The 24,993-nt window shown below is 38.3% G+C and overlaps 2 protein-coding genes across 7 annotated transcripts in view; one reads left to right on the forward strand and one right to left on the reverse strand.

Annotated features, from left to right (window-relative positions):
- Nfat (NFAT nuclear factor) overlaps window positions 1–21,629 on the reverse strand; it is a 38,401-nt gene extending 16,772 nt beyond the window's left edge. Inside the window, exons 1-2 of one of the 5 annotated variants that reach the window (XM_071793080.1) lie at window positions 21,313–21,629; window positions 4,261–4,583 (exon numbers count right to left, since the gene is read on the reverse strand). In XM_071793080.1, coding sequence (XP_071649181.1) covers window positions 4,261–4,396 — 136 coding nt within the window. In that variant the 5' untranslated portion in view covers window positions 4,397–4,583; window positions 21,313–21,629. The remainder of the gene's footprint in view (window positions 1–4,260; window positions 4,584–21,312) is intronic. The other 4 variants (XM_071793079.1, XM_071793081.1, XM_071793084.1 and 1 more) reach the window with 4 other exon arrangements.
- On the forward strand, window positions 12,353–16,994 carry LOC139821777 (E3 SUMO-protein ligase ZBED1-like). Of its 2 annotated transcripts, none has more exons than XM_071793090.1 (5): window positions 12,353–14,371; window positions 14,516–14,774; window positions 14,849–14,924; window positions 15,018–15,087; window positions 15,235–16,994. In XM_071793090.1, exons 1-5 carry the CDS (start codon window positions 14,239–14,241, stop codon window positions 16,782–16,784), a joined length of 2,088 nt encoding a protein of 695 aa, XP_071649191.1. In that variant the 5' UTR covers window positions 12,353–14,238; the 3' UTR covers window positions 16,785–16,994. The 2 variants fall into 2 exon arrangements, with proteins under 2 accessions (XP_071649191.1, XP_071649193.1); XM_071793092.1 differs by having other exon boundaries at window positions 14,277–14,378.
- Window positions 21,630–24,993: the final 3,364 nt, after the last annotated feature.

Raw genomic sequence — 24,993 nt, forward strand, 5'->3', positions numbered from 1 at the left:
TTTTTTGCACCCTCGGAGTATATTCATGAGTCTGTCACATTTGACGCTATTTTTCTTTCTTTAAAGTATTTTAAAAAAAATCTGAAGATAATTCACAAAACATCTGTTTACATTGTAGTTGACGATTTTATAGTCATTTTAATAAACATCGTTTATTTAATATTTTCTGGCGGGCTTGCAAGTTTTACAATTACGAGCGGATATCATTTTGGCTTGGACGCCGTATATAGAAGAAATCAACAAGTATGTATTACGTTTGTTACTCAACGATTGCATAAATGTTTTTAATAAGACTTCTTCAGCTTACAAATCTCGTCGGCTAATTGAGACTCACAGAGGCTAATAGAGTGCATAAATAATTTATCGTTTTTTTTTATTCGTCCTCTTATTTTCTCATTCAACGCTCCACCGAGATTCGATTCCGGCCGAGTGCGATCGCTGAAATCAATGACGTCATTCACGAGCACATTCGTAAACAATGACAGGAATACGACCGCATTAATATTTGCCTTGCAACGACACGTCCGGCTGTCTGGCAGTTGACTTTTCATTTTTCAATTCTCAAATCGTAAATCGTGATTTTTTTCAGCTCTTGATCCTCAATTTTCAATTCTAATTCCTAATTTCTAATATATCTTCAAAGTTCAAAACATTTTTAAAGAAATGCTATCAAGCTTGTCTAACTTTTTAATTTCTAAAGTTACCTTTTTTGAAATTTTAATAATTGACAAAAACGATGTAAGCAAATTTATTAATTTTCTGTGTTTTCTTCATTTTTTTTAAATCAATCATTACCTAATCCGGCGCTAGTTTTATCCGGCATCGACCAATTAGCTTCTAATGTCCGCATTAATCGTATTTTGCGCTGAAAATCAACTTCCTCCCGCGCTTATTCCTTGTATCTCGCTCTCATATTTCATCGCGTCTCGACCCTTAAGCGCGTATCGAGAACCGCGAAGGTTATCTAGAACCGCACGCGGCCATTTTCCTCGCTGACTGGCCGCGATATTAGCGCGCCGAGTATTTTCAACAATAATAATGCCGGCGGGAGATAGTGCGGGAAAACATTCGTCATAAGTCCATTAACCTCGCAAAAGAGACAATGCGCGCGCGGGCGCAAGCTTTATTGTTTCATGCTTAAAGCTCACTTTGGACGGTCTACAATTTGCGTACAATTCGGACAGAATAGAATCCTATTTTTGGAATTTTTATATGCCGCGTATTTTAATATATATATATATATACATATATATATATATATGTAGGTCCGGAAGTATGTTCCGGGACTTTTATTTTTTTACATCGGTATATTCCAGGACATTTGGCAGTTTCCAGGACTGTCCTGGAAAAAATTCATGTCCTACGGCACGTTTCGGGACAATTTTTTGAATCTGATACATATATATGCGTTATATTCCAGGACTGTACATTTCAAAAAACGTAAACAGTCCCGGAACATACCTCTAGACCTACATATATATATATATATATATATGTATACAGGGTGTCTGGTAATTACCGTGCCATCTCTAGCAGACTGAATAAAAAAGTGCTTTACCGTTCTGCGAGTTTCTCAATAATTAATAAGATGTTAATAAAGATTTGCAAATAAGCGTGCATTTGCGCGATTCAGCGACAAGAGACAGCCAAGTGTTACGCATTATTTGTTGTTGCTAGAAAAGTTTAAGAGCTACCGAATATATCTCTTTTATGTTTGTGGCTCCAAGTTTACTTTAACCTATAATTTAAGACATTTTAAGATGTTAATTATAATTAACTTCTACTTATAATTACACATGCCGTGAAATTGCACGCCCCTCCCAAAACCTTGCCGCGCGTGTAGCAACCGCAAACCGTCGTATGACGCTGAGCTGTTTTTTTTTTCCGCCGAATCGAACCGACCGACGCACTGATTCAGAGATCTTTGTCAATTAATTCTTCATTACTTATTAAGAAACTCGCAAAACAGTAAAAGACTCTTCTATTCAGTTCAAACTCGCTCTACTTACGTACGTACGAGAGATGGCAATTATCAAACACCCTGTATGCGTGATTCCGATTATTTTATGATTTTTATGCCATTAATTTTACGGCACATATGAATTATAAATAAAATTTTATTTCGATTTCTTAAATTATAGATTAAAGTGGACTTGAAGCATAAAAGAGATATACTCGGCAGCTCTTATACTTTTCTGTACATCTAAAACAGTTAAAAGCAGTGATATTATTCTGCTCCTTTTCTGCCTTTTATGGTAAATAATTGCATATTCGACTCTATTGCAGGGTAAGGAGAGAAAATATCTATGCCTTTTTCTTCGAGTCAATGGCCGTCATGTTAAATTACGAAGTCAGAAATCCGTATATACACACTTCGTTTTTACGCATGACGGCACACACTAGATGAGACGAATAGTAACAAAGGGAGCTTTCCAGCAAGCGACACAAGTCGACACGAGCATTGTTCTATCTTTCTTTTTTGGTAATGATGAGTAACAAAGATAAAACGATACTTGTGTCGACTTGTGTCGCTTGCTGGAAAGCTCCCAAAAGAAAGCAAACGAGTAAACAGACATGAATAAAAGAAAAAAAAGTCAAAAGAAGACGTGAATAAAAAAGGAAGAAAAGTAGACTGGTATGCAAAAATCTCAGGAAGTAAGGAAAAAGTTTTTTACAATTGGAGTTACGACACAAAAATACAAGTAAAAAAATATAAGAAAATCGGCAACCCCACAAATTGATAAATTTGTTTCTGGCCCGCACCTAATAATCTGAAAATAAAATTGAAATTTGCAAATCGTGAAAGTCATGAAAAGCTTCTTGCGCCGAAATTATGAAGTTAAAATGATTATAAAATACATGTAAACCAATTTATTAATATTTTAATATTTTCACGTTTAACGGGTTAAACGTGTAACAGTTGAGAATTGTCGGAAATATTAAAATACCATTTAAAAATTCTCAGCTGCGATTTTTTTCGCGTGTTTAGTCCTTATGGGGATTATAGGTATGGTGGAAAGAAAATGGAGAAAGAACGTAACCTCTATAAGAGCTCGAGGTGAGAAAAGAATATATTCGCACGTGAGTGACTTGCTGGAAGAGAAAAAATATTTATCGCTGCCTAATCATCTTTAATAACGCGATATGAACATCGGACAAATATTTTGTTCCGCAAATGTAAACATACGGATGCATACGTATAAAAGTAATATTGTTGCGATTGTTGATTCGTTTCTGGCCCGCAACTGATAATTTAAAGATAATTATTAATAATTCGAAATCGTTGAAATCGTAAGACTTTCTGTGAAACTATGAAAATATGAAATTAGAACGATCGTATAATACAAATAAATTGTCAAATTTATTATATTTTAATCCTTTCACATTTAATAGAATATACGTTTAGAATATAGGTCTGATATAATTATTGTGTCACGTGGGCGGATTAAACTGAGTAAAAAAGTTCTTTATATTGCGAGTTTAATAATAATTAATGAGATCAATATAGGTGTTGTTATATTTTATTTTGCTTAATAAATTGAAATTGTACTTTGCTACGTTTGCGACCTGCTTGAATGCAACGCAATATAAACTTTCGTTACAATTTGCAGATACTATATTTTTTGCATTCGTCTTATATTGTATCCACTTTTGAATTTTTAAAATACTTTTTAATAATATTTTCGTGTTTTAGCGACCATAAAAATCCTGTATACATAACTTCATCCAAATAGTTTAAAAATATATTATTCAATGCATTCCCTATATTGGATTTTTATTTTATTTGCGTATCTGGTAAATTCGAAAATCTTCATATTATTAGGTCAACGAATCTTAAATATCGTCGTTAAACAAATTAAATAATTCTATAAAAGCAGATTCTTCAGTTTTTGATAAATCAAGTCAACATCCACACATCAGAAATCCTAAAAATATTAAAGGCGAAAAAAACACGAGGAAACCGACTAATTTTTCGTTAACAAAACCGGTTTGGTTCATTAAAAAACATACTTAAGAGATCTGGGGCCTAGACTATATTATAATCCTAATAGCAATCCTACGAGTTACATGAAGAGTGAATGTAGAGGGGGAGGGGAGGAAGATGGAAGAACATACCGATGAACGGAAAATCGACATCTCCATTGGGAATAGAGTAGATAATTGAATTCAGAATTTCCGAACGAAAACTGGAAAAGTAAACGTCGTAAACATGTAGACGCTCCCAAAAAAACATCACGACCGTATAGCACCTCTAATTACCATGTCGATAAAGATCCGCCGCGCCGCCTGTGCACCTCAGCTGTAAGAGCATGCCCGGATAATCGTTGACATGGTCCAAGGTCCCGCTGCTGCCCCTCCTTAATTCCTGGCGCCTTTTCTCGAGGTCGGGTGCCATCAGGCTCCCAAGGATCTTTTTCGCGTTGGTTATGACCTAACCATCAGGTTTGTCCTCTTGCAGCAAAAATAAATATCGCTCACAAATCACCGAGTGGCCTCAACGAATTAAAACTCCTCCGTGTTCATTCGCATTCGAGATTATTAAGTCGAATCTTAAATATCGTCCTTGAACGAATTAAAGAATTCTATAGGAAAAAAAGAGATTTTTCAGTTCTTGATAAATCGAACCAATATCCACATCGCTCTAGAACTCCGAGTCGCTTTAAGACCACTTTTTGCAACAACAGGATGTATCGGATATTATAAATCGTTCAATCTGCGTTCGCGCATCACTTGACTCTCATAAATTATATCGCTCTTAAAATTGTCCTAAGGTCCACGCCCGTCCCTTTTCATCCCTTTACTCCATACACAAATCGTCCATTGCAGTCACGTGCGTCACTTAAGTTACACGCTCCGAGGCGCAACTCTTAGGGGACATTTCGAAATGTTCATATTTCAATCGATCATCTTCCTTGTGAATTATTTAGGACTTAAGGCCCACAGTCTGTGTTCTCTCCGATGCAAGATATCGACTCCATATCGATTAACGCGATCGTCGTTTGAACTTTTATGAAAACACGTCGCGACGACATCGTCCGCTCGCTCGCTTGCGGACGCGAAAACGGCGACGCAGGTAGGTGGTTAAGGAGGGAACGCGGAAGAGAGCGAAGAGAATGACGAATCACGAAACGAAAAAGCGCACGACGCGCATCGTGCGCCGACTAACGCCACGCCGTTCGCTCGAGATCGGCGCAACCTGCGAAGTGCCGAGGCGCGCGAGTAAATAACCCCCCACCCCCGCATCGCGACGTACGTCGGCGGTGCGGCGTCGTCGTCGGCGAGGCGCAGCGATGACGCGCCGGCGAAGGTGACCAATCAACGGCCGCTAATTACCCCGGGCTACTGGGCGAAGCGAAGGCGCTTGCGTTCGATTGACTATCGATATACCCCGTGGCCTACGACGTTTTCCTTTTGCGGGAAGGACGAACGATAAGGTTCCAATTTTAATCAAGATATCAACGTCCACAAATAGACTCAGACATACGATAACGAATTTGACTCCGGAAAATTTTTCCGTAATTGTCAGTTTGTTGCGATGTTACTCGAAAAAAATCGTAATAAATAGAGAGGATTATCGCGGGTGCGATCCCCGCGTAATTTTAGCGTTGTAAATAGTTACGTAAAAACACAACAAGTTACGTAAAAAAGTACGCGTAAACCAAATCGAAGCGATAAAATATTGCGCCCGAAACCGATGGAATTCGCGCCGAAATTTGATTGCGCAACTCGATCAGCGGCGTCTCTGTCGTAGATAAACGTCGCGCGCGCATCTTCAAAAGACGATTGGACACGAAACGCGACGCGGCTTTGTCCTTCGCGCGACTCGAGGACAGCTAAGTACATGTATGTATATAAATCGCCAATTTTCATCCGAAATAATCTAAATCTTCGCGAGAGCCGTGAGAGAATTCCGTTCCGTCACGGCGATTAAATAATCAAGACCGCGGAGCCGTGATCGATTACACACACGCGCGCGCGCGTTCCGAACCGCGTCACGATCGTGTGGCGTCGAGCGTGTGACGTCAAAGGTCGATTATAAGTTTACAATCCGCGGATCATTTATGACCCGCGTAGAGCGACTTAATGCGAGAGATGTATTCGTGATAGCGCGGTTATCAATCTGTTGGATAATCTATTATAATTGCTATTTATACGTGAAACCATAATTCCGCAGTTTCAGCGATCCGTGGATCTCTCCCCTTCCTCTGCCCCATCCCGCTCCACCATCTTTCCCTCAACGAGGCGCGGAAAGAAAAACCGCGCTTCGAGATAACATCGGAGAGACTCGACGAAGAGAAAGAATTATTCGTAAACACGACGGGCTCTATAGAAAAGTTATTTTTTTCCCTCCCTTGAATAACGAGCGCTCGAAAGTGAACGTACAAGCTGAAAACTGTCGTTTCGACGCAAAAAGCAACGCAAAATAGCCGCTGTCCGAACGTAAGACGGACACTGTATGTATAATTCAGCCGAGATGGTTACACAATAAAATAATGATTCCGGTAAATCGACGTGTCCGAGGTGTTGCATAACGATGGAAAAATTGTGTATGGTGTACAGCCGTTTTTGACCCTCCGCGAAATTACCACGCGACACATCCAAAGGTCAGGTGGGCAGGAGGGGTGGAGGAGAAGAGGGAAGTAATCCTCCTGTAACCCGTGTTTACAATTTTATATATTTGTCGATCCGGCTTGGCTATCAATTCATAAAGTCCGCATTTTGCGGTCTATTTATACCGGTTTAACAACGACGCCATTTAAATGACGGTTTTTCTCTCCCACGTTTTTTTATTTTCAATAACGATCGGTTCGCCGACTCACTCGTCACGAAACACCGCGAATACTTATCCGCGATCTGCGCAGCGCGACGGCTCGCACGGATACTGGCGCTCTGCGCCAAGCGTGTGTGGGTATGTTTATTATTATTTATCGTTATATTGTTATCTCAATCGTCACGGAAACCCGAGACACACCGACCTGGAAAGCGCGGGAATGCGACGACTAAGAATTATTTATCGGGATCGTCATTAACATCCACCTGCTTAGCGCGTCTAAGGAGTGTTTGAAAAATCGCGCCCTATCTCCCTTCGAGAGAACTGAATTTTACATCGTATGTCTGGATTCTATCATTATCTTTAATTCTATATAGTTACATCAATTATTTATCTCTTTCCGAACAAAGATGGAAATATAATAATATAAAGGGTAATTCTTTACAATAGGGCCCTTTCCGAATATTGATATTTTCTTGCGGCTCTCTTGGAAACCTTTATTATGACTTCGACAGTGATAATCAATCAAGGGAGCCTGAAAAATATGCACCCTACCTATTTTTTTTACCAATTTTTTTTCCTATTTTTATACCTATTTTTTTCGACATGCCGGAAAACACACACACACCTATATAGATTATTGACGCGCTTTAAACAGTTAAATACTTTTAAAGCGCCGTCACTAACCTCCCCCTCATGTACTTTGATATATTATATAGAATATATTGACGAGTAGGGAAAGAAAGACGAGGAATGTACTACGCGACGAACAAAATCATAACAACATTTATGCATAAAAGGGGCACACACACGCGGTGGGGGGGGGTGGTGCAAAGGGGGGCCAATATCAAGCGTCTTAATTCAAGCAGTTAGGTATCACGCTGGGAGTTTGTTTAGTTTTATTAAGGTGCGATTTCATTGACGCTAGAAACCAGCGGCAGCGTCAAGAAAATGTAGTGGAGGAAGAAGTTCAGACCGTCTCAACTTTTTAGCGTACCGCAAAATTCAACAGAACTTCTTCCCCCACTACATTTTCTTGACGCTGCCGCTGGTTTCTAGCGTCAATGAAATTGCACCTTTATGCGGGGGAAGGGGCTCCGCCGCAGGCACTGTTTATACACATTCCTGCGAGAAATGACGAGGAATGACCCATCGAATCGACGTCTAATCAACGTCGAAATCATGATTTCGACGTTGATTACTTGATTAGACGTCGATTCGATGGGTCATTTCTCGCTGGGATGTGTATAATACATGTGTATAGTACATGTGTATAAACAGTACACAAATAGGCAGGGGAGTCCCTTACCCCGCATAATATAACTAAACAAACTCCCAGCGTGATACCTAACTGCTTGAATTAAGACGCTTGATTATTGCCCCTCCTCCCGCACTCCTCCCCGTGTGTGTGTGTGTATGTGTGTGTGTGTGTGCGCGCGCGCGCGCGCGCCTCTTTTATGCATAAATACCGTTGTTTGTTATAATTTTGCTCGTCGCGTAGTACATTTCTCGCCTTTCTTTCCTCCCACTCCTACTCGGCTTCATGTAAACAACAGTACAAGACATTGACTACTATATTTAGATAATAGAGAATATACTGATCCTTAAGGGCTACTATATATTTATAACGTCAGAAGATCCGGAAAGCCATGTTGGAAAAAAAAGAAATAAAATAAAGTAAAAATAGGTAAAAAAAATAGGTAGGGTACATATTTTTCGGACTCCCCTGACTGATTATCACTGTCGGAGTCACAACAAAGGTTTTTACCAAGACAGCCGCAAGAAAATATCAAAATTCGGAAAGGGCCCTATTGTAAAGAATTACCAAAAAGAAATAGTGACTGATTAAAAATCTTTTTCTATACATTTATGTCGGATATTATATAGATAGTTATACGCGGTGATTCACAGAAGAAACGCGTGTCCTTGAAATGTCGTATTCCTGACTCAATTGGGTTAAAAACAATTTAAAAAATATATAATTTGATAGTTTATGTGTAAATTTTATTGTAATTTATTTTTTTCATTAAAAAAAAAACTTTTTTCCAATGAATGAATGAATTTATTATTAATTAAAACGTTTTTTTAAACTAAATATTCAAACTATTCGATGATGTCCCGGAAACACTCGAAGTTAAACGAAGATGTCGTGACGTCACCACACAAAGTTGTAGCCGATTTTTTACAGTGAACTAAACAGTTTATATTTTTAATTGAGTTTTGATAAATAATCTGGACGCAATACTGACTTAAAAACGTAAAGCTAGAAGCATGTCATGCTTGTTTTGTTCCGTTATGCAAGAGAAATTAAAAAAATGCACCTGATAAAATTTTCGTGTATGTCCCGGGGATCCTGCAGCCGTATGATTTACCGACATTATCGTTTTTCGATGGATCTTTTAATTGGCTTTATAGAATTGCAAAAATCTTTTACAGAATTAAAGTCCGCGCAAAAATCTAGGGTAACAAATGCGATTTTATATCAAAAACACCAAAAAATTAAAAATATTACTTATTTGGGCGCATACAACTGTCACCTGACGACAATATTTGCTTAAAACAAAAATTCTGCAGTTTATACATACATAATGTTTATCATCTGCCCTTGGGAAAACATGTAAAAATAATATCGTGCAAGTAGAAGTAAGATTCAATGCGTACAAAAAAATATCCATCGAAAAATTATTTTAGTAATGCAAATACGGATGCAGAATGACAAGAAGAGCAGCAACAGTAATTGCCGGATCTTGCGAGAGATGGCGAGCAATCAAACAAGGACAGGGGACCTATTATGGACTTGGTCGGAATGGATTCCGATCGGAATTGTTCAGTTATTTCCTAGATTTCTATTGTCTTTTCTAGGGAAAACGGAATAATTCCGATCGGAATCCATTCCGAACAAGTCCATAATACGTGCCCATTAGACAAAGACAGATATAGGGAAAACAAAATTATAAAGGTTGACATTATCGACATAGAGAAAGTTCGCCTGTCACTGCAGGATCCCCTTAAGACGAAAAAAATGGTTTATGTAATAAACTATATTTTTACAAACATAACCTAACGCGGAATCTCCATGGTTTTGTCGAGAAAAATTAAAATAACAAATAAATGTGTAATAAGGCAGAACAGTATATAAGTAAATATAATCAAATTCCAATAGATTTTTTATGTTAAAAATTTTTTCGTTTAAATATAACGCTTTTTAAAACATTATATTTATAAAAATTTACACAAACACAAAAATGTATTTATAGCCGGTTTATATTATTTACATTACTAAATAACACAGACGCGCGCAATTCCAAGATGACTTTTCCTTTTCCAAAAATTTCTCCGAAGCTCATCAGTTTTTGAATTATAAAAAGGAGTAGTTTATTTATCACATATACAAGAGGTAGCGGGGCGGCAAATACGATAGGACCACATTTTCCAACATCCGTTAATCTGTACCTACCGTTAAGTTTTCAGAATAATCAATAGAAGTTTAGAGTATATTGGAAAAGGTGGCTCTTAATATAATACGAATTAATACGACTTATTAGTATAACTTAATCAATGTAGAATGCCTTAAAGTAAAATGCAATTTAACGTAATTGTAGATTACGTCAATCTCCACCAAAAAACTAAATTACACGTACATGTATAAAATTATATATACTTAATATATGTGATTGTATATATGTGATATATATCTAGATTTATATTACACACATGTGCATGTAGGCACACGTCAAACTACTAAATTCATACCTGGGTATCATGTAACTTTATCCCTAGGACAAAAATGTGAAAAGTGAAAATTTTCAATTTTGCGGAACGATCGTGTAACTTTATCTCTAAGGCAGAAATGTGAAAATTTTCACATAATAAAATGTGAAAATTTTCAATTTTGCAGAGTGATCATGTAACTTTACACATAGTGAAAATTTTCACTTTTTACGTTTTCACCTTAGGGATAAAGTTACATGATCACTTTGCAAAATTAAAAATTTTAATTTTTGACATTTCCGCCATAGGGATAAAGTTACATTATCGCTACTCTGAACCTTGATAAGTGCCAAACCATATTTGAGTGCACTACGTGTACAAATATACATCTGCTATTCCGATTTATCAAGATGGAATCTTTACAGATATATAAACGTTTTATTCAACTGCCTTATAATCTCTCCTAAAGTATGAATAATTCGAGTTCATCCCTCTCCCGTCTGCCCCACGTCCCTCCGATTATTTCGTCCCTCTCGCACGGCAAGGCAGCGAGTGCAATAAAGTCCAATGTGCGCAAAACAATCGCGCTCAACGACATGTTTGTTGCTCGTTCTTCTCCTCTTCCTCCGCCGTCTCCTTCTCCCACTTCTCTCGTCTCTTTACACGCGCCTACCCGTTCAATTATATTCGTTACACATATACACCTACGCCCAAATAGCCAAGCGTGATACAGCATATTGAGCAAACTAATGCATTGCATGTGTTTTCATACATTTGCTGTAAATTTGCTGACATCAAAATAGAACACGTTAAAAATGCAGCTACATGATTGATTATACATGCAATCAGTTGACACAATTCAAGAGCAAACGGTCCGCATTATTGGTACGTTATGTTGTCTGCTATCACAAATCCCTCACAAATTGATACTGTCACGTTGCAATCAATTTGCTGTTAATAGAAATATAATTCATATGAGTTCAACCCGACAAGCATAATGCTGTCTCACCTTGTCCCGAGTTTGTCAAAATTAGTTGCATTAATTCGTTGGCAATATGGCAGTAAACTCACAGCATTTGGCTATCTGGGCGCACGTGTACACGCGCGCTGCACTCACGAAGGAGGGACTCCTACATGCTCGCTGATAGCGCGGTAAACGTCTGTATAAGCTCGCCAGTCCCATTAGTCACGCTAGACGATTACCGGTCGCTCCGACGATGTGATGGATCACATGGAAAACCTGTGACGAAGTTTTTGCGAAAAATCGATCGCGTAACGAGCGTGTTTCCCCAGATGTTCATTACCGCACGCCACACATTGGACGACTTATGTAAAATTTATTCTCAATTGAGAGGGAGAGATGCATTTTTACGATGCTACATTAAGAGTACCGAGTGACGACACTTTTGTGTCCTCGATAATAACTATCTCGAACATACCTATCACAAAACAAACGAGAGATTAAACGAGTTATCGGACACCACCAGTTAGTAGCACTGTGACGAGGTCCGAAATAAATAAACACATTTTTCTTTTAAATTAGATTTAACGAATATCAAATACTCCATGATATCGATACTTCAATGCTATCGGGATGCTAACGTCGGCGTCATAGTGTCCGCATGTGCATGAGCGATGGCGATTCTAGCACGGCTCGTTGAACGTGAATCTCGTCTACCACTGGACGATGACCCGTCTTGCTTATTTATCGTCGCGCTTTTACGGCTTAATTGTTATTCGGTGCTTGCACTACGAGACGTTCGTCATGCACACACATATATACACACACGCGCGAGCACGCGCCGCTGGCTCGTCGCATCGATCGATCGGTATGATCTGGATGATAGACATTTATGCTATGCAAATTATTTTCATTATGACTTTATTTATTCACATACCTTATTTCTAGCTATATACATTTTGCTAGCTACTTCACGTAAAGAAGAGATATCTGAACTCGATAAATCTGTTTTTCATTCAAACAAAATGTTATGTCTCGTGCAGACGATTGAGATTATCTACAGTCTTGATGCTATCTATAGCGAAGTTATTTCAGCTCCAACTATATTTTCAAGTAGATACAGACTCGAAAGGATGACAACTATCTATTTTATCGTGATTTGATTAATTACATTCAATTTATCAAATGCAATTCTAATTTATTAAATGTATTCTTCGCGAAGTGATCAAAATCCTGTAGGTACTTAAAAATGTTGCTATAATTTGACGCACTAAGATTTCAACGCAAAACGATATTACCTGCTTCATTATTGTTACAATTATTTTCACTATAACACTGCGTAAAACTGCGAAATTATATCGAAACTACGCATTTGCACTGCGTTTCGATTGAGCAAAGAAAACACGTCATTCGAAAGAGGGAGAGAATAGCGAGAGAGTGGGGCTTTATTTCGCGGCGAGCATGCGAGCGAGATGAATACTAAATAGAAACGCATTTTTGCGGACTGGACTCGGGGCCTTATCTTTAGGTGGACGGCCTGCTATCATCGGTGGTTCTCATAGAATGGATGATAACGCACGAGACATAAACGTGAACTGAGATTCTGGGTCTTTTCTCGATTTCTCGCATGTTTTTAGAATATTTAAAAATTATTGAAAAGTTCTAAGGATCCTTCCAGCACCACAGAGAATCTCCGGAACTAATGAAAAAAACTCTTCAAAGTATTCGTCAAAAATAATACCACCGTTGAATCTTGCAGAGATTATTAAAAATCTTAGGGATCTCTCAAAATATACATCTGACAAGATTCGAAAACGTTTGAGAAGAAGAGGATCTCTGAAAGTCTTTAAGGATTTCCGAGGAAAGAGTTGGAAAACTTCAAAATTGTTGAAACTTATTGAGTTCTGAAAAATTTCAAAAACGTCTAAAAATTGGAGACTATCTGAGGCATTTTAAGAATGCGTGAAGATTACTAGATAATTTTGAAGTCTGAGTGGTCTAAGTATTTCTGAAATTACTCAAGGACCTTTGAAGATCTTTGGGCGTCTCTAAAAATATTAATTTGAGCATCACTGCCACGCTCAAACGCTATCACGTTTCGCGAACACGTGCGTCATCGTGCATTCCTCAAATCATTAGTCCAGCTGCTCAGTCAGCTGAGCACCGCTGATTTGCAAATCAAGTCTGTTCGCTGGCCTCAAAACTGTCTACTTTAAATTTCAAACATCGATCAGCCTTGATCTCAGTCAATTAAGCAGTCGGCTTTTGAATAAAAAAATATTATTATGTAAATCGGTGAAGTTTGGCATGCGCATACATAAATAAGGCCGGGCTATAATGGCTGTTGACGATTATTCTTTTGGGCAAATTTACTAACATATCAGTAAAACTTACGTGTTGAAGCAACTTTACTGACAAATTCAGCAAAATATAAAAGCAAAATACTGAAATACTAATGCTTCTAAATGCATCCTGCATCTAAACATTCTTTTGAATATTCTCTCTTAAAAATAATATTATAAACAAGTGTAGTTCGCCAGACGTCTAATTTATTAATATAAAAACTATTTCAGTGTCACCGGATACTTAGCTTTTGTTGCCTCATACTTCCAGCCATTGTATTTTTAAATGGAACATTGTATTTAAATTATTATACCATCTCCGCGATATCGAACGCGATATATCGATACAGGAAACTCGCAGATACCGGCGTGACTTCTGATTGGCTATCTTATCCTGAAATGAGTCACGACGAGCGGACGCGACCAACCATCGTTCGCGTTGAAGTTAACACATGGCTAAGAATATCGATACTCGCACGTTCGTGCTCGACCGACGGCGATATCGAATATCGATACTTCTCGGTATCGCTCGCCACAATATTCATGCCACTTCTCGAGACTCGAGAGGAGAAAACAGAACGATAGGTTAAGTGTAACGTATCTTTAAAAGAATAAAAAAATCCTAAAAGAAAAAAGAGGGAAAACGATATATATTTATCGCAACTTTTTAAGCCACTATTTCTAAAGTCTGTTAACCTCTAACCTTTAACCATTAATTTTTCATAATAGCCAACCTCTATTGGCCCTTTGTTATCACATCAACTGCCGTAAATATGCCGCGTACGAGGAAGAACAGGATTTGGCGTCATTTCAAGAAAATAAATGAGAATACGGCGCAATGTAATTTGTGCACCAAATTCATCGTGTTCTCTGACCTGCTACGTCACATGGAACTACACAAAAATAATGCTACGAACAGAAAGGACAACGAGCCCAAAGAATCGCAATCCATGAAGAGGAAGAGGTCTATTGAGCACACATATAAATTGTAATAATAATAATACATTTCCTCTTATGCTATACATATTTAACGAATTTTATAAAATCTCCTTTCTCTTGCAGTCACGGGCTGAAGACAAACAACGCTGACACTGAGACTTCAGCTGGAGCTGGAACAAGTTACGAAACTAAAGTTGAGGTACATGTACTTTGCCATTAATCAATCAGTTTTATACTTTTGTGAATACATTTTTTGGATTCTATGTTATTATTCTTGTTTATGTTGTAATAGGCAATATTACCTCCTATACAAGTGAGTGCATCACCTAAAGTTGCAACTTTTGAGAGAATATCTAATTATGGTAAGATCATGTGTTCTTACATTGGCAATCGGATAATTATAAAAAGGAGGGACTAACACAGAATGAGATCAATACATAGATATACATCAATAATAAAAATAATTAAGTGCTATATTTCTTGTAAATTTTATATAAGTTATCTTTCAGATGATGGTGATTGTCAAGCCCAGATACTGGATGCCATTCTCTATTTTATCTGCGCTGACCACCGACCACTTAATATCGTTCAATGTAAGGGATTCAAGTATCTGATGAAGAAACTGGTACCTCTTTACAAAATTCCTAATAAAACTGCGATCAAGAGAAGACTCGATATAAAATATGATACAGTAGCCCAGATTTTCAAACAAAAGCTGAATGAAGCTTCACATGTGACTATTACTTTAGATACCTGGTCCGAAGTAGGATCATCCAAAAGTTTCTTGGGAGTCACAGTACATTTCATAGAAGCGAATGGAGTCAGAAATATAGAATCAGGAAACATTGCAGTTTTCGAATTGCTTGAATGCTGTGTAGATTATACAACACATGCAATCTTGAGTATTCTGACAAAATGGGACATTGATATTGATAAAGTTGTAGCAGTTGTGACCAACAACGAATCAAATATAGTTAGTACTGTCACACAAATATTTAGTCAGGACAAGCACATAATGTGTTTTGCTCATACTATCAATTTGGTGGCAGAGAACTCTATAAAGAACTGCGAAGGTCTTTATTACCTCGTTAATAAAGTTAGATCAGTCGTAAAATTTGTGAAAAGTAGCACCGAGCTAACTAACGAGCTGTATCAGTATCAAATAAACTTAGGTACATCCGAAGATGAAATAAAGAAACTCATTTTGGATGCCAATATAAAGTGGAACAGCACAATCTACATGATAGAACGATTTCTCGAGATATCGAACGTGATCGAAAAAGTTCTATTTACAAACGATAAGGTGGTTTTTTCAAATCCTGAGATGCCGACCGCCGACGAGTTAAAAACGTTGAAGGAGATACTGGATCTGTTGAAACCATTAGAATTCGTGGCGCAGGAATGTTCGACCGAAAATTATATCAAGGTGTCAAAGATAATACCGCTCATCAAGTGCACTATACTCGAGTACCAGAACACTCTGAACACTAAACTGACGATGGCGTTGTCGGCAAATCTGAAAGTAACTATCCTGGCAGAATTGGAGAAGTGGTTTGGACAAATAGAGTTTGACAATCTGATTTCTATCGCCACCATACTGGATCCCCGCTTTAAGACCGTACATTTTTGGAACGAGAAGGCTTTGGCCAACGCCACGTGCCTGTTACGCGACATGATAAATAAATTGTCTAGTTCATTCGACGAGCTCGATGTCAATTCACAGGAAGTAACCAACTACAATCTTTGGATCCATCATAAATTTTTGACGTACAAGGAAGGAGGTACGCCTCCGAAAGATGAGTTGTCTTCGTACCTGGCTAGTCCGCTAGTGTCCTTGAAGGACGATCCTTTAAAGACATGGGAGAGCATGAAGATGCTGTATCCCACATTGTACATATTAGCGACAAAATATCTATCAATTGTGGCCACATCAATCCCAGCAGAGAGATTGTTCTCAAAAACGGGAATTGCAGCAGTCCAGTCAAGGAACCGACTGGCCGGTAAACGTTTAAACAAATTATTGTTTTTGAATTCGGTAAATCAAGAATACTGGTTTTAAGAAATCACCGACACTTTATTTTGTTACTGATAATGGTGACGATTGCATATATATATTTTTTGTTCTACATGGCTATACGTAACATTGTTCAAGTTCCCCGATTAAGGAAAATGATTTTATTACAATATAATATATTATAATTATTTTCATATATATATTTTTATAATCTAGTCATATATTTTTCTATTAAACCATTGCTTTGATTAGAAACATGGCTTTTCATTTTATTGTAGACTATTATTTCAGTTCCTCTGAAGAAAGATTACTCATGTAAATTCTGATCAAGCATCTGTACTTGCATATTTTCAAAGTTCCAAACAAGTAAAAAAAATTGTCCACACGAGTATCGACGTGACAAATTCAATAATAAATTCAAATATATATTTATATGATGATATTTTTGGTAAAGATGTTCAACGTCATCGATACTTCAGTTTCCTTCAAGTATCAATGACGTAAGCGAAAGCGTTCTGAATCAGGCGTTTTTATTCAGCTTCTGCGATACTTTGCGACTCGCAGATGCCGCTTGAGATCGTTCGAGGAAACGAATTGCTAAGACCCTGCAGATTGACGGTGATTGAGTCTACATTACAAAGGCCTTGGAGGCGTTTAACGCGCTGGCATCGCGTCGTTTGTATGATCTGCAAAAAGCTTCTCTCGCCATTCGATTAGCCTCCTTGCGGGCATCAAATCTAACGGCTCCATACAGATTTTGGAATTCTTATCTTTTTACATATTTAATTCTTATATATATATATATATATATATATATATATATATATATATATATATCTTTGTATATTTAAATATATCTTTATATATATATATATTCTTTATCTATATTTTATATATCTTTATACAATCTCGAAGAAAAGTTGACTTGAAAAAAAAAAAAAAAAAAAAAAAAAAAAAAAACACCTTATTTTTCATTCTTTAATTATACTTTTAGATTTAAATTATAAAAAGATGGAGTACTCGCAGATTTAAATGGACGATAACGGATAGCTAGATAGCTACGCTCTGCAAGCAGCAGTTCGTATATAAATTTTTTGAGAAAACGAGGTAAAGGCGCTCCTAAAATCGGTAACTTCGCTGGTATTAATTCCGAGTTTAAGCAGACAACTACTATGATTTACGATTGCTCGTTTAAGTGATACTCATTCGCATTTACGGCGATATTAACGACGGGTACATCACTTCGAGATAACGCGAGGTGCTTAATTCGGGCACTTAAAAATCATTGCCTAACGCCTGAGTATCCGTCACCGATAGTAAACGTGCAAATTTATTTGATACATCACGCCGCGGCCCTCGAGTATTAGGCTGCGTTCCGATATTCACTGTCAGTACTGAAAATCTATAGTGTACCGTTACGTAAATTATAGATTTTCAGTACTTGCAGTGAATATCGGAACGCAGCCTTAGATATATCGCAGTCACGTGGTAGCCGACAGAGCCACGTGGTCACCACCGCTGGCGCCGGAAGAAGGTTAATTTCTCGTGTGTCATAAAAGGTTGGCATAACGAGGTGTTTATGATGTAAGATTTTTAATATTACGCCCACTTCTCTCAGGGTATATCTTTGCTTCAGTAATCTACTATAATTCGCAGAGTTTCGTAATATATAATTTACGTGCTGTCTAATACGAAATACATTTGAAAAGTCAGAGAAAAAACATGTATAATAAGAACTTCCTGAACTGGTGCACACTAGTTAGAGATAAGCAATAAGTTAGAGTGAGACAATATTTTGTTTTACTCTAACTTATTGGCCCCAATGTGCATATCAGTTCAGGAAGTTCTTCGAAAAAGAACAGATAGAAAATATACATTGAAATATACATGTTGTAAATTTGTTATTTTTCTGTATTCTTCTTTTCAACATTTTTTTCTGTCTTGTGATGATGTTATAATTATTACAATTATAATTATTATATTCGTACTAAAGGGATCTCTCTAAATTCTATTTATACATACTACATAGATAAATAAACGAATGTACATGTGTATATATTATATGTGTATATGTTATATTATTTGTGTATTTACGCTACGAAAATTACGCCTGAAACGGGCGTCGCCGTCCGTCTCGGACTTGCAAAACCGTAACGATTGAATTTAATCGGGCAAATCTATTGCACGTAAAAATTTTCTATTTCTAAATCCTAAATATCTAAATTGTTTCTTAGAGCATCTACATCTTTAGATCATCGGAACCGTAAATCCTTCGATTCAATCCTTCGGATCTGTATATCTCACTTTAAACGCAGAAAGTGTAATATAATGCAAACAACAGACCTAACGTGTTAGCACATGCATCTGTTTCCGATAATGACGCCAGTTCGTGAATTATATATATACCAAAGGCACATTGACGCTCCTATTTTAAAATATTCATTTCACAAGTATATAGTTCAAAAATACCTCTATTCTCTCTCTCAATATTTCATTCACCATTTTTATAAACAATCTTCTTATGGAAATCAATATGATTTATGTTGCAATTTACAATTATTTTATATTTTTGATTGGATATATCAAAATAATTTTATACAACGGTTTTTCAATATAATAACAGTTTCAATATAATTAAGTAATACGTGCACTTGACATTTTTTACATTTGGGGAAAAAAAAAGATTTTTATATACCTCGTACGACGTACATAAAAGAAAAGTATGGAACAGTCGAGAATATCGAACAAGTGTCTCTACTCCGACATTCCAATTCTTTTCGAATCATCAAGAACTGTCGAACGTTCAGGACTATCTTGGCGAATAACCGACTAACAAAATGTACAGGAAAAGTGCGAGATGATGTGAGTGAACGATCCGTCATGGCGATCCGCAACGCGCGATTCAATTACACGCACGTGATTCTCTGTGCATTCTCCCCTGTTCGTTATCACATTACGAGAATCCTTACCTTCCCCCCCCTTCCTCCTCCTCGCCATCCGTCGCTCTATTCTTATCGCGGCGCGCCAGGAATGCATTTTCATCGCGACGCATCTTCGGATGACGCTCGCAGGCGGCGAGCTCCGCCGAAATGTCTCCGGGGGATATTTTTAACGGATTCTTATTAACGAATTGCACACCGCGTCGCGTCTCGGTCGCCGCAAGCGGTTAGCCCACCGGCACCCACCGGAAGAAAAATCCGCGCGATACATCGCGCTCCTTGCATCCTTCCCTTCGTTATTTCTTTTCTTTGATGTGATATTTTTCGCAATGGTTCTAGAGGCTTATTAGCATCGGTATTATCAAATTGATTATCAATTTAATTGCGATTATACAGTTGTACTATTTTAACTTCAGTTTGGAACTGCGTTTTAAAACCGACGATAACCGACGCGTACACAGAAAGCACGCATGTTCAAAAATCGGGACATAAGACGTCTCACAGACGCCTTAAAGATGTCTTAAAGACGTCCCGATCTTAGACATGATGCTGTCTGGGTAGTTCGCTGGGCCGAGAAATGTATAAATAATTCATCACGCAATAATATTATTAGACACAAAGACATCCAGCCCGACCGCACGAAGCTCATCTCCATCTATACTTGTACTGTCCATTCTGCTTTTTCTTTCACTTTTCCGATCAAATTATCGAATCGACGCACAGTGGCAAAGGTTTCGCGAGATCGTTTCGCAGTAAGTAAAATCGCGATCGGGTAAAGTCTTTATCGGTTTCGAAAACGTCGCCGCGTTTTCCCTCAATCACGCTGCGTAATAAACGCGAAGCGATCCGACTCCGGCCGAAACGACGTCGCGTCCACGACACTCCACGACGCTCGGCCGATCGGACGCATCCGGGAAAATCGGAATATCGGCCTCTCACCGCCATACTCCATGGATTACATACGCACGTGTGTGCGCGCACGCGCACGGGCGTGTGTAGTGTGTATGAGTGCGTAAGAATGGCGATCTGACGGAACTGCTAGATTCCGATTTCGATGCGATACGTTCCCCCCGTGCACACCGAGATATAACGCGACGTCTCGTCGTCTGCATCTCTTCCCTCTTTTTTAACGATATAAAACGCGGAGCGCGACAAACTGGACGAATTTCGGAAAACGTCCGCGACGCACGTGTGAGTCGTGGAATGCTACTGTGTTCCCCTCGCGAGTTTGAATTTTGCGCTTGCGTCCCGTCGTGGGATAGATCGCTGATTTATCGCGCGATTGTTGTTGTGCATCGCTCCAGCTGGTGTGTTTATATACGTGGTCGATATCGCGACGAGCACTAAGCAGCAGTTCAGCGGGGAGAGGCGAGGCGAAGCGAGCGGGGGCTGAGGAGTATTCATCACGAGCGCGGAGAGGAGAGCGCGGAGGTCGTAGGAGAGCGAAAGAGAGAGAGAGAGAGAGAGAGAGAGAGAAAGAGAGAGAGAGACAGAAACAGACAGACAGACAGAGAGAGAGAGAAACAGACAGACAGACAGACAGAGACAGAGACACGCACGGAGAGAGACTTGCTAGGAGCGACCGAGCATCTCGCGGGGTTTTTGCGCGTAAACGATCGCGAGGTTGCACTTACCGGCCGCGGACTTGGCACCGCTTTTCCCATGATGCCTGCGGTACTTCTTCGCCGTCGCAGTCCGGCCCTTCAGCAACATCGTACACGCACTCGCACGCGATCGCTCCCGACGGCGGCGCGTCCGCTACGCATTATTATGTACCCGTACGGCAGCCATGTTTGCTTACAATCGACTGTAGGGGAAGTGTGGGGCACCGGGCACCGCACCGCGATCACATCACACACGCCGTAGCGATAGCTCGACTCACTGCCAGGTCAGCCGAGTGCCGACTTGCCGAGCGTACAATACAGCGTACATACACGGACAGAGGAGGGGTTTGCGCGATCAGTATATCCCCTCCCATCTGAGTAGTTCGGACACGAACCATAGCACGGATACGAACCCATGTATCGTTATCGAGCGTAACGACATAGTTGACTCTCGGCCTTTGGCTCGCGCTCGCGGGAGTCGCGAGCATGCCGACGTTGCGCGTGCGCGACGTCACGTGGCCGGTCGTGCGCGCTCGCCAGGGCCGTCGCGCGTCGCGCGCACACCCGTTCGGCGTTCACGTGAGCCACGCAAATCTACATGCTACGACGTTCCCGTTGTATGGATATTTTTTCCCTGCTACTCCGAAATTGTCTTATTTTATCGTTTTAGATCCCATAAAAAAAGAATCTAATTTTATTTAAACTTGTTATATTTCTTCGATTAATTAAAAGAATTTTCAAATGGATCGCGATGTTATTTTAAATAGTTTTATATCTTTTCTGGACATCACGAACGTGGACACTTACTGGAAAATGTTAATAAAAATTTTCGATAATAAAATATTAAATTTTCTTTATTATTTTAAATCCCACAGAAAAGAAATTTAATTTTATTTAAAACTTGTTATTTCTTGGGTTAATTAAAAGAATTCTCACATGGATCGCATTGCCGTCGTTTTAAATATTTTTATATCCTTTTCGACATCACGAACGCGGAAACTTATTGGAAAATGTTAGAAAAAGTCATCGATAATAAAATATTAATTACTGAATATTATTGAATCGTAAATAGTAGCAACGCATCCTACTACAGTTTGAAATTTATTACGTTTAGGGAAAACTGTTGTTAATTAGTAAATTTTTCTAAAATTTTACGGAGAAGAGTGAGTTCAGAATTAAATGACGGAATAACAAAGACGTTCCTGGTGCGAGTAGGTATGGCCTTTTACTTCACACACAATCAAGTTCTCGTTTAACACACGCTACCTCGAACAAAAACCGAAAGGATTATATATCGAAGAGGCAGCCAATGCAAAACGCGATTAATATATTGCGGCACGCGATAATCTTATCTCCGCGCGCGCTGCATTTATATATATAAATTATATATAAATATATATATTTATATATATATAAATAAATATGTTCATTTATATATTTATACACATATATTATGTATATATTTTAATATACCTCGATTTTTTCCTCATCACGAGACGATATCAAAGCCCACAAAACACACGTGATATATCGAGCGGGTGGGCTAAAAGTCATTGAAAAAAAAGATCTGGAACGATACGATTCGCAATGGTACTTTTATTACAATTTATATATTGAAAATAATCGCTGGTAAAATAAAAAAGTCATAACTAAAATAATTTGAATATGTAATAAAATTGCTTGCAATATTATTTGGTATCAAGACGAGTCACGACTCGAATGTTTTTTATAATTTATTTCAGTTTTCTATAACAAAAAAAGCTTGAAGCTTTTTAATCCATTTCCAGAACAACGACTGTTGGCCCACACCGTACGCGTCGTCAGTTAATACATATTTATACCGGATGTATCTAAGTAAAATACGAGGTTCTCATAACACAGGAAATTCGATCGGAAATGAATTCCTAGTATTGTTACCCGCTTTTTTCCCCAGCTACTCGGTATATATTGTAACGTAAGTCAAGAGGGGGACATACGTCGCGCAGCGTTTATAATCGTTATACGTGGATATACAATTTCCAAAAGATTACAAAAACGAGATGCAAAAATAGACGTTACCCACCACTCGTCGCGACACGACAAGACGAATTTCTCCTCGGACTCCTGAAAGTACGCCGGAAATTTCTCGTCGTGCACCCTTTCACCACATCTCTCTCTCTCTCTCTCTCTCTCTCTCTCTCTCTCCTTTCCACTCGTCACTTCCACACTTAATTAATATTCGTGCAATTAGGCGTTCTGTGAGGCTTCCTTACGTCTTGGGAAAAAACGCACGTTTAGTTCACTTACGAGTCATTAACTACATCAATTATTTTTAAGCGTGACTATAATCGTGTAGCCGATAAATAGCGAATATCAAAGCTAATTAACTTCTATTTACGTCGAGTAAGGTGCAAAATTAACTGAAGACTATATATGTATATATTATGTAGAGTAAAAAAAACAGCGCATATTACAATCAAATTTACTGAAAAGAGGAATTGAGCGAATTGATTCATCCAAATAGTAGGATGCTTATTGAAATTAAAAAAAAATTTATTTATACAGGAATTATTTCAAAACTTCCCCAAGTTTGCGTTCCAATTTTTGGACATCTAGAAACTCGTAAATTCAGAGCTAATTAAATGCACGCCGATAACGACCAGACGTCCCCAAGAATATAATCGACTAATAAGATCTGCTATTCATACGTGAATTATTATAAAGACTAATTAAAGTGCAAAATATACTAAATGTAATAAGTTTATTTAAAAAATAAAAAATATATAGTAAGGCAATCTAATTATCTATCATGGAATGCGACGATCGATTACTACTCCTCGCAGAACCTTGGACCTAAGAATCTTCGACTCCTAGATTCTAAAGATATCGCAGTACTTGAGTCTTTACAAGATCTTAGAAAGTAAATTGCTTAAACTTGGGAACTGCTGAGCCGGATTATGAGATGCAAGCTGATGAATATCATGATTATATAGTCGCGACGTGTCGTGTTCTAGACCTTGGAATTGCAGCGGCACTGTGACCAAGGCTTAAGTTCTCCAAGCTCATTTTCTTTTTCTTTTTCTCATTTTTTTTAGATTTCCTTTCAAAGAGTATTTTAGATACTTCGGAAAGCCTCCATGTGGCTCATCGTATCGACTTCTAGGACTCCAAAAACTTGCGTTTCTTTTGTTTATCCAAAGCTTCGGCGCTTATTAAACTCTAGTTTCTTGTACACAGAATTGTCTATACGCCAAATTTAACTACACTCTTATTTCTCTATTAATCTTAAAACTTTCTGAAGAATCTGAAGATTACTTGGAAGTTGCAAGCTTCAAAGCTCGCTTCAGATACCACCAGAAAATCTTTTTTCATCGCATCTGAAAATACTGTAACGTCCTTATTTTTGCTTTTTTTTCATTTGTTTTATTATTTTTCTGCAAGCATATAAACCAGCGATTGTAGCAGACGCTACTTCGTGTGAGTCGGAATCGGGTCCCAACAAGATTATATTATATGCCATATGTGTTTCGAATCCTCGACGCCATCGAACTTTCCCTGGTCACGACAACCGTGCTAACTTGAAAAAAGTGTTCCATTCTTTTTTTCTCCTCCTATACTTTTCGCACATTCTCCCATTTATTCTTTCTCTCATTCTCACTCTGTCGCTCTCTCTTTCTTTCTCTCGCCCACACTTAACCGTACACATTTTGACAAATAATTAAAGTCATCACA

The sequence above is a fragment of the Temnothorax longispinosus genome, chromosome 11 (assembly GCF_030848805.1).
Source record: "Temnothorax longispinosus isolate EJ_2023e chromosome 11, Tlon_JGU_v1, whole genome shotgun sequence".
Lineage (NCBI taxonomy): Eukaryota > Metazoa > Arthropoda > Insecta > Hymenoptera > Formicidae > Temnothorax > Temnothorax longispinosus.

Bases quoted from the DNA above. Each gene is read 5' to 3' on its own strand.
- LOC139821777 (XM_071793090.1), top strand. From the start codon at position 14,239: ATGGCTAAGAATATCGATACTCGCACGTTCGTGCTCGACCGACGGCGA. The intron at 14,775-14,848 runs GTAATAATAATA...TTTCTCTTGCAG, and splicing joins ATTGAGCACACATATAAATT to TCACGGGCTGAAGACAAACA. The intron at 14,925-15,017 runs GTACATGTACTT...ATGTTGTAATAG, and splicing joins GTTACGAAACTAAAGTTGAG to GCAATATTACCTCCTATACA.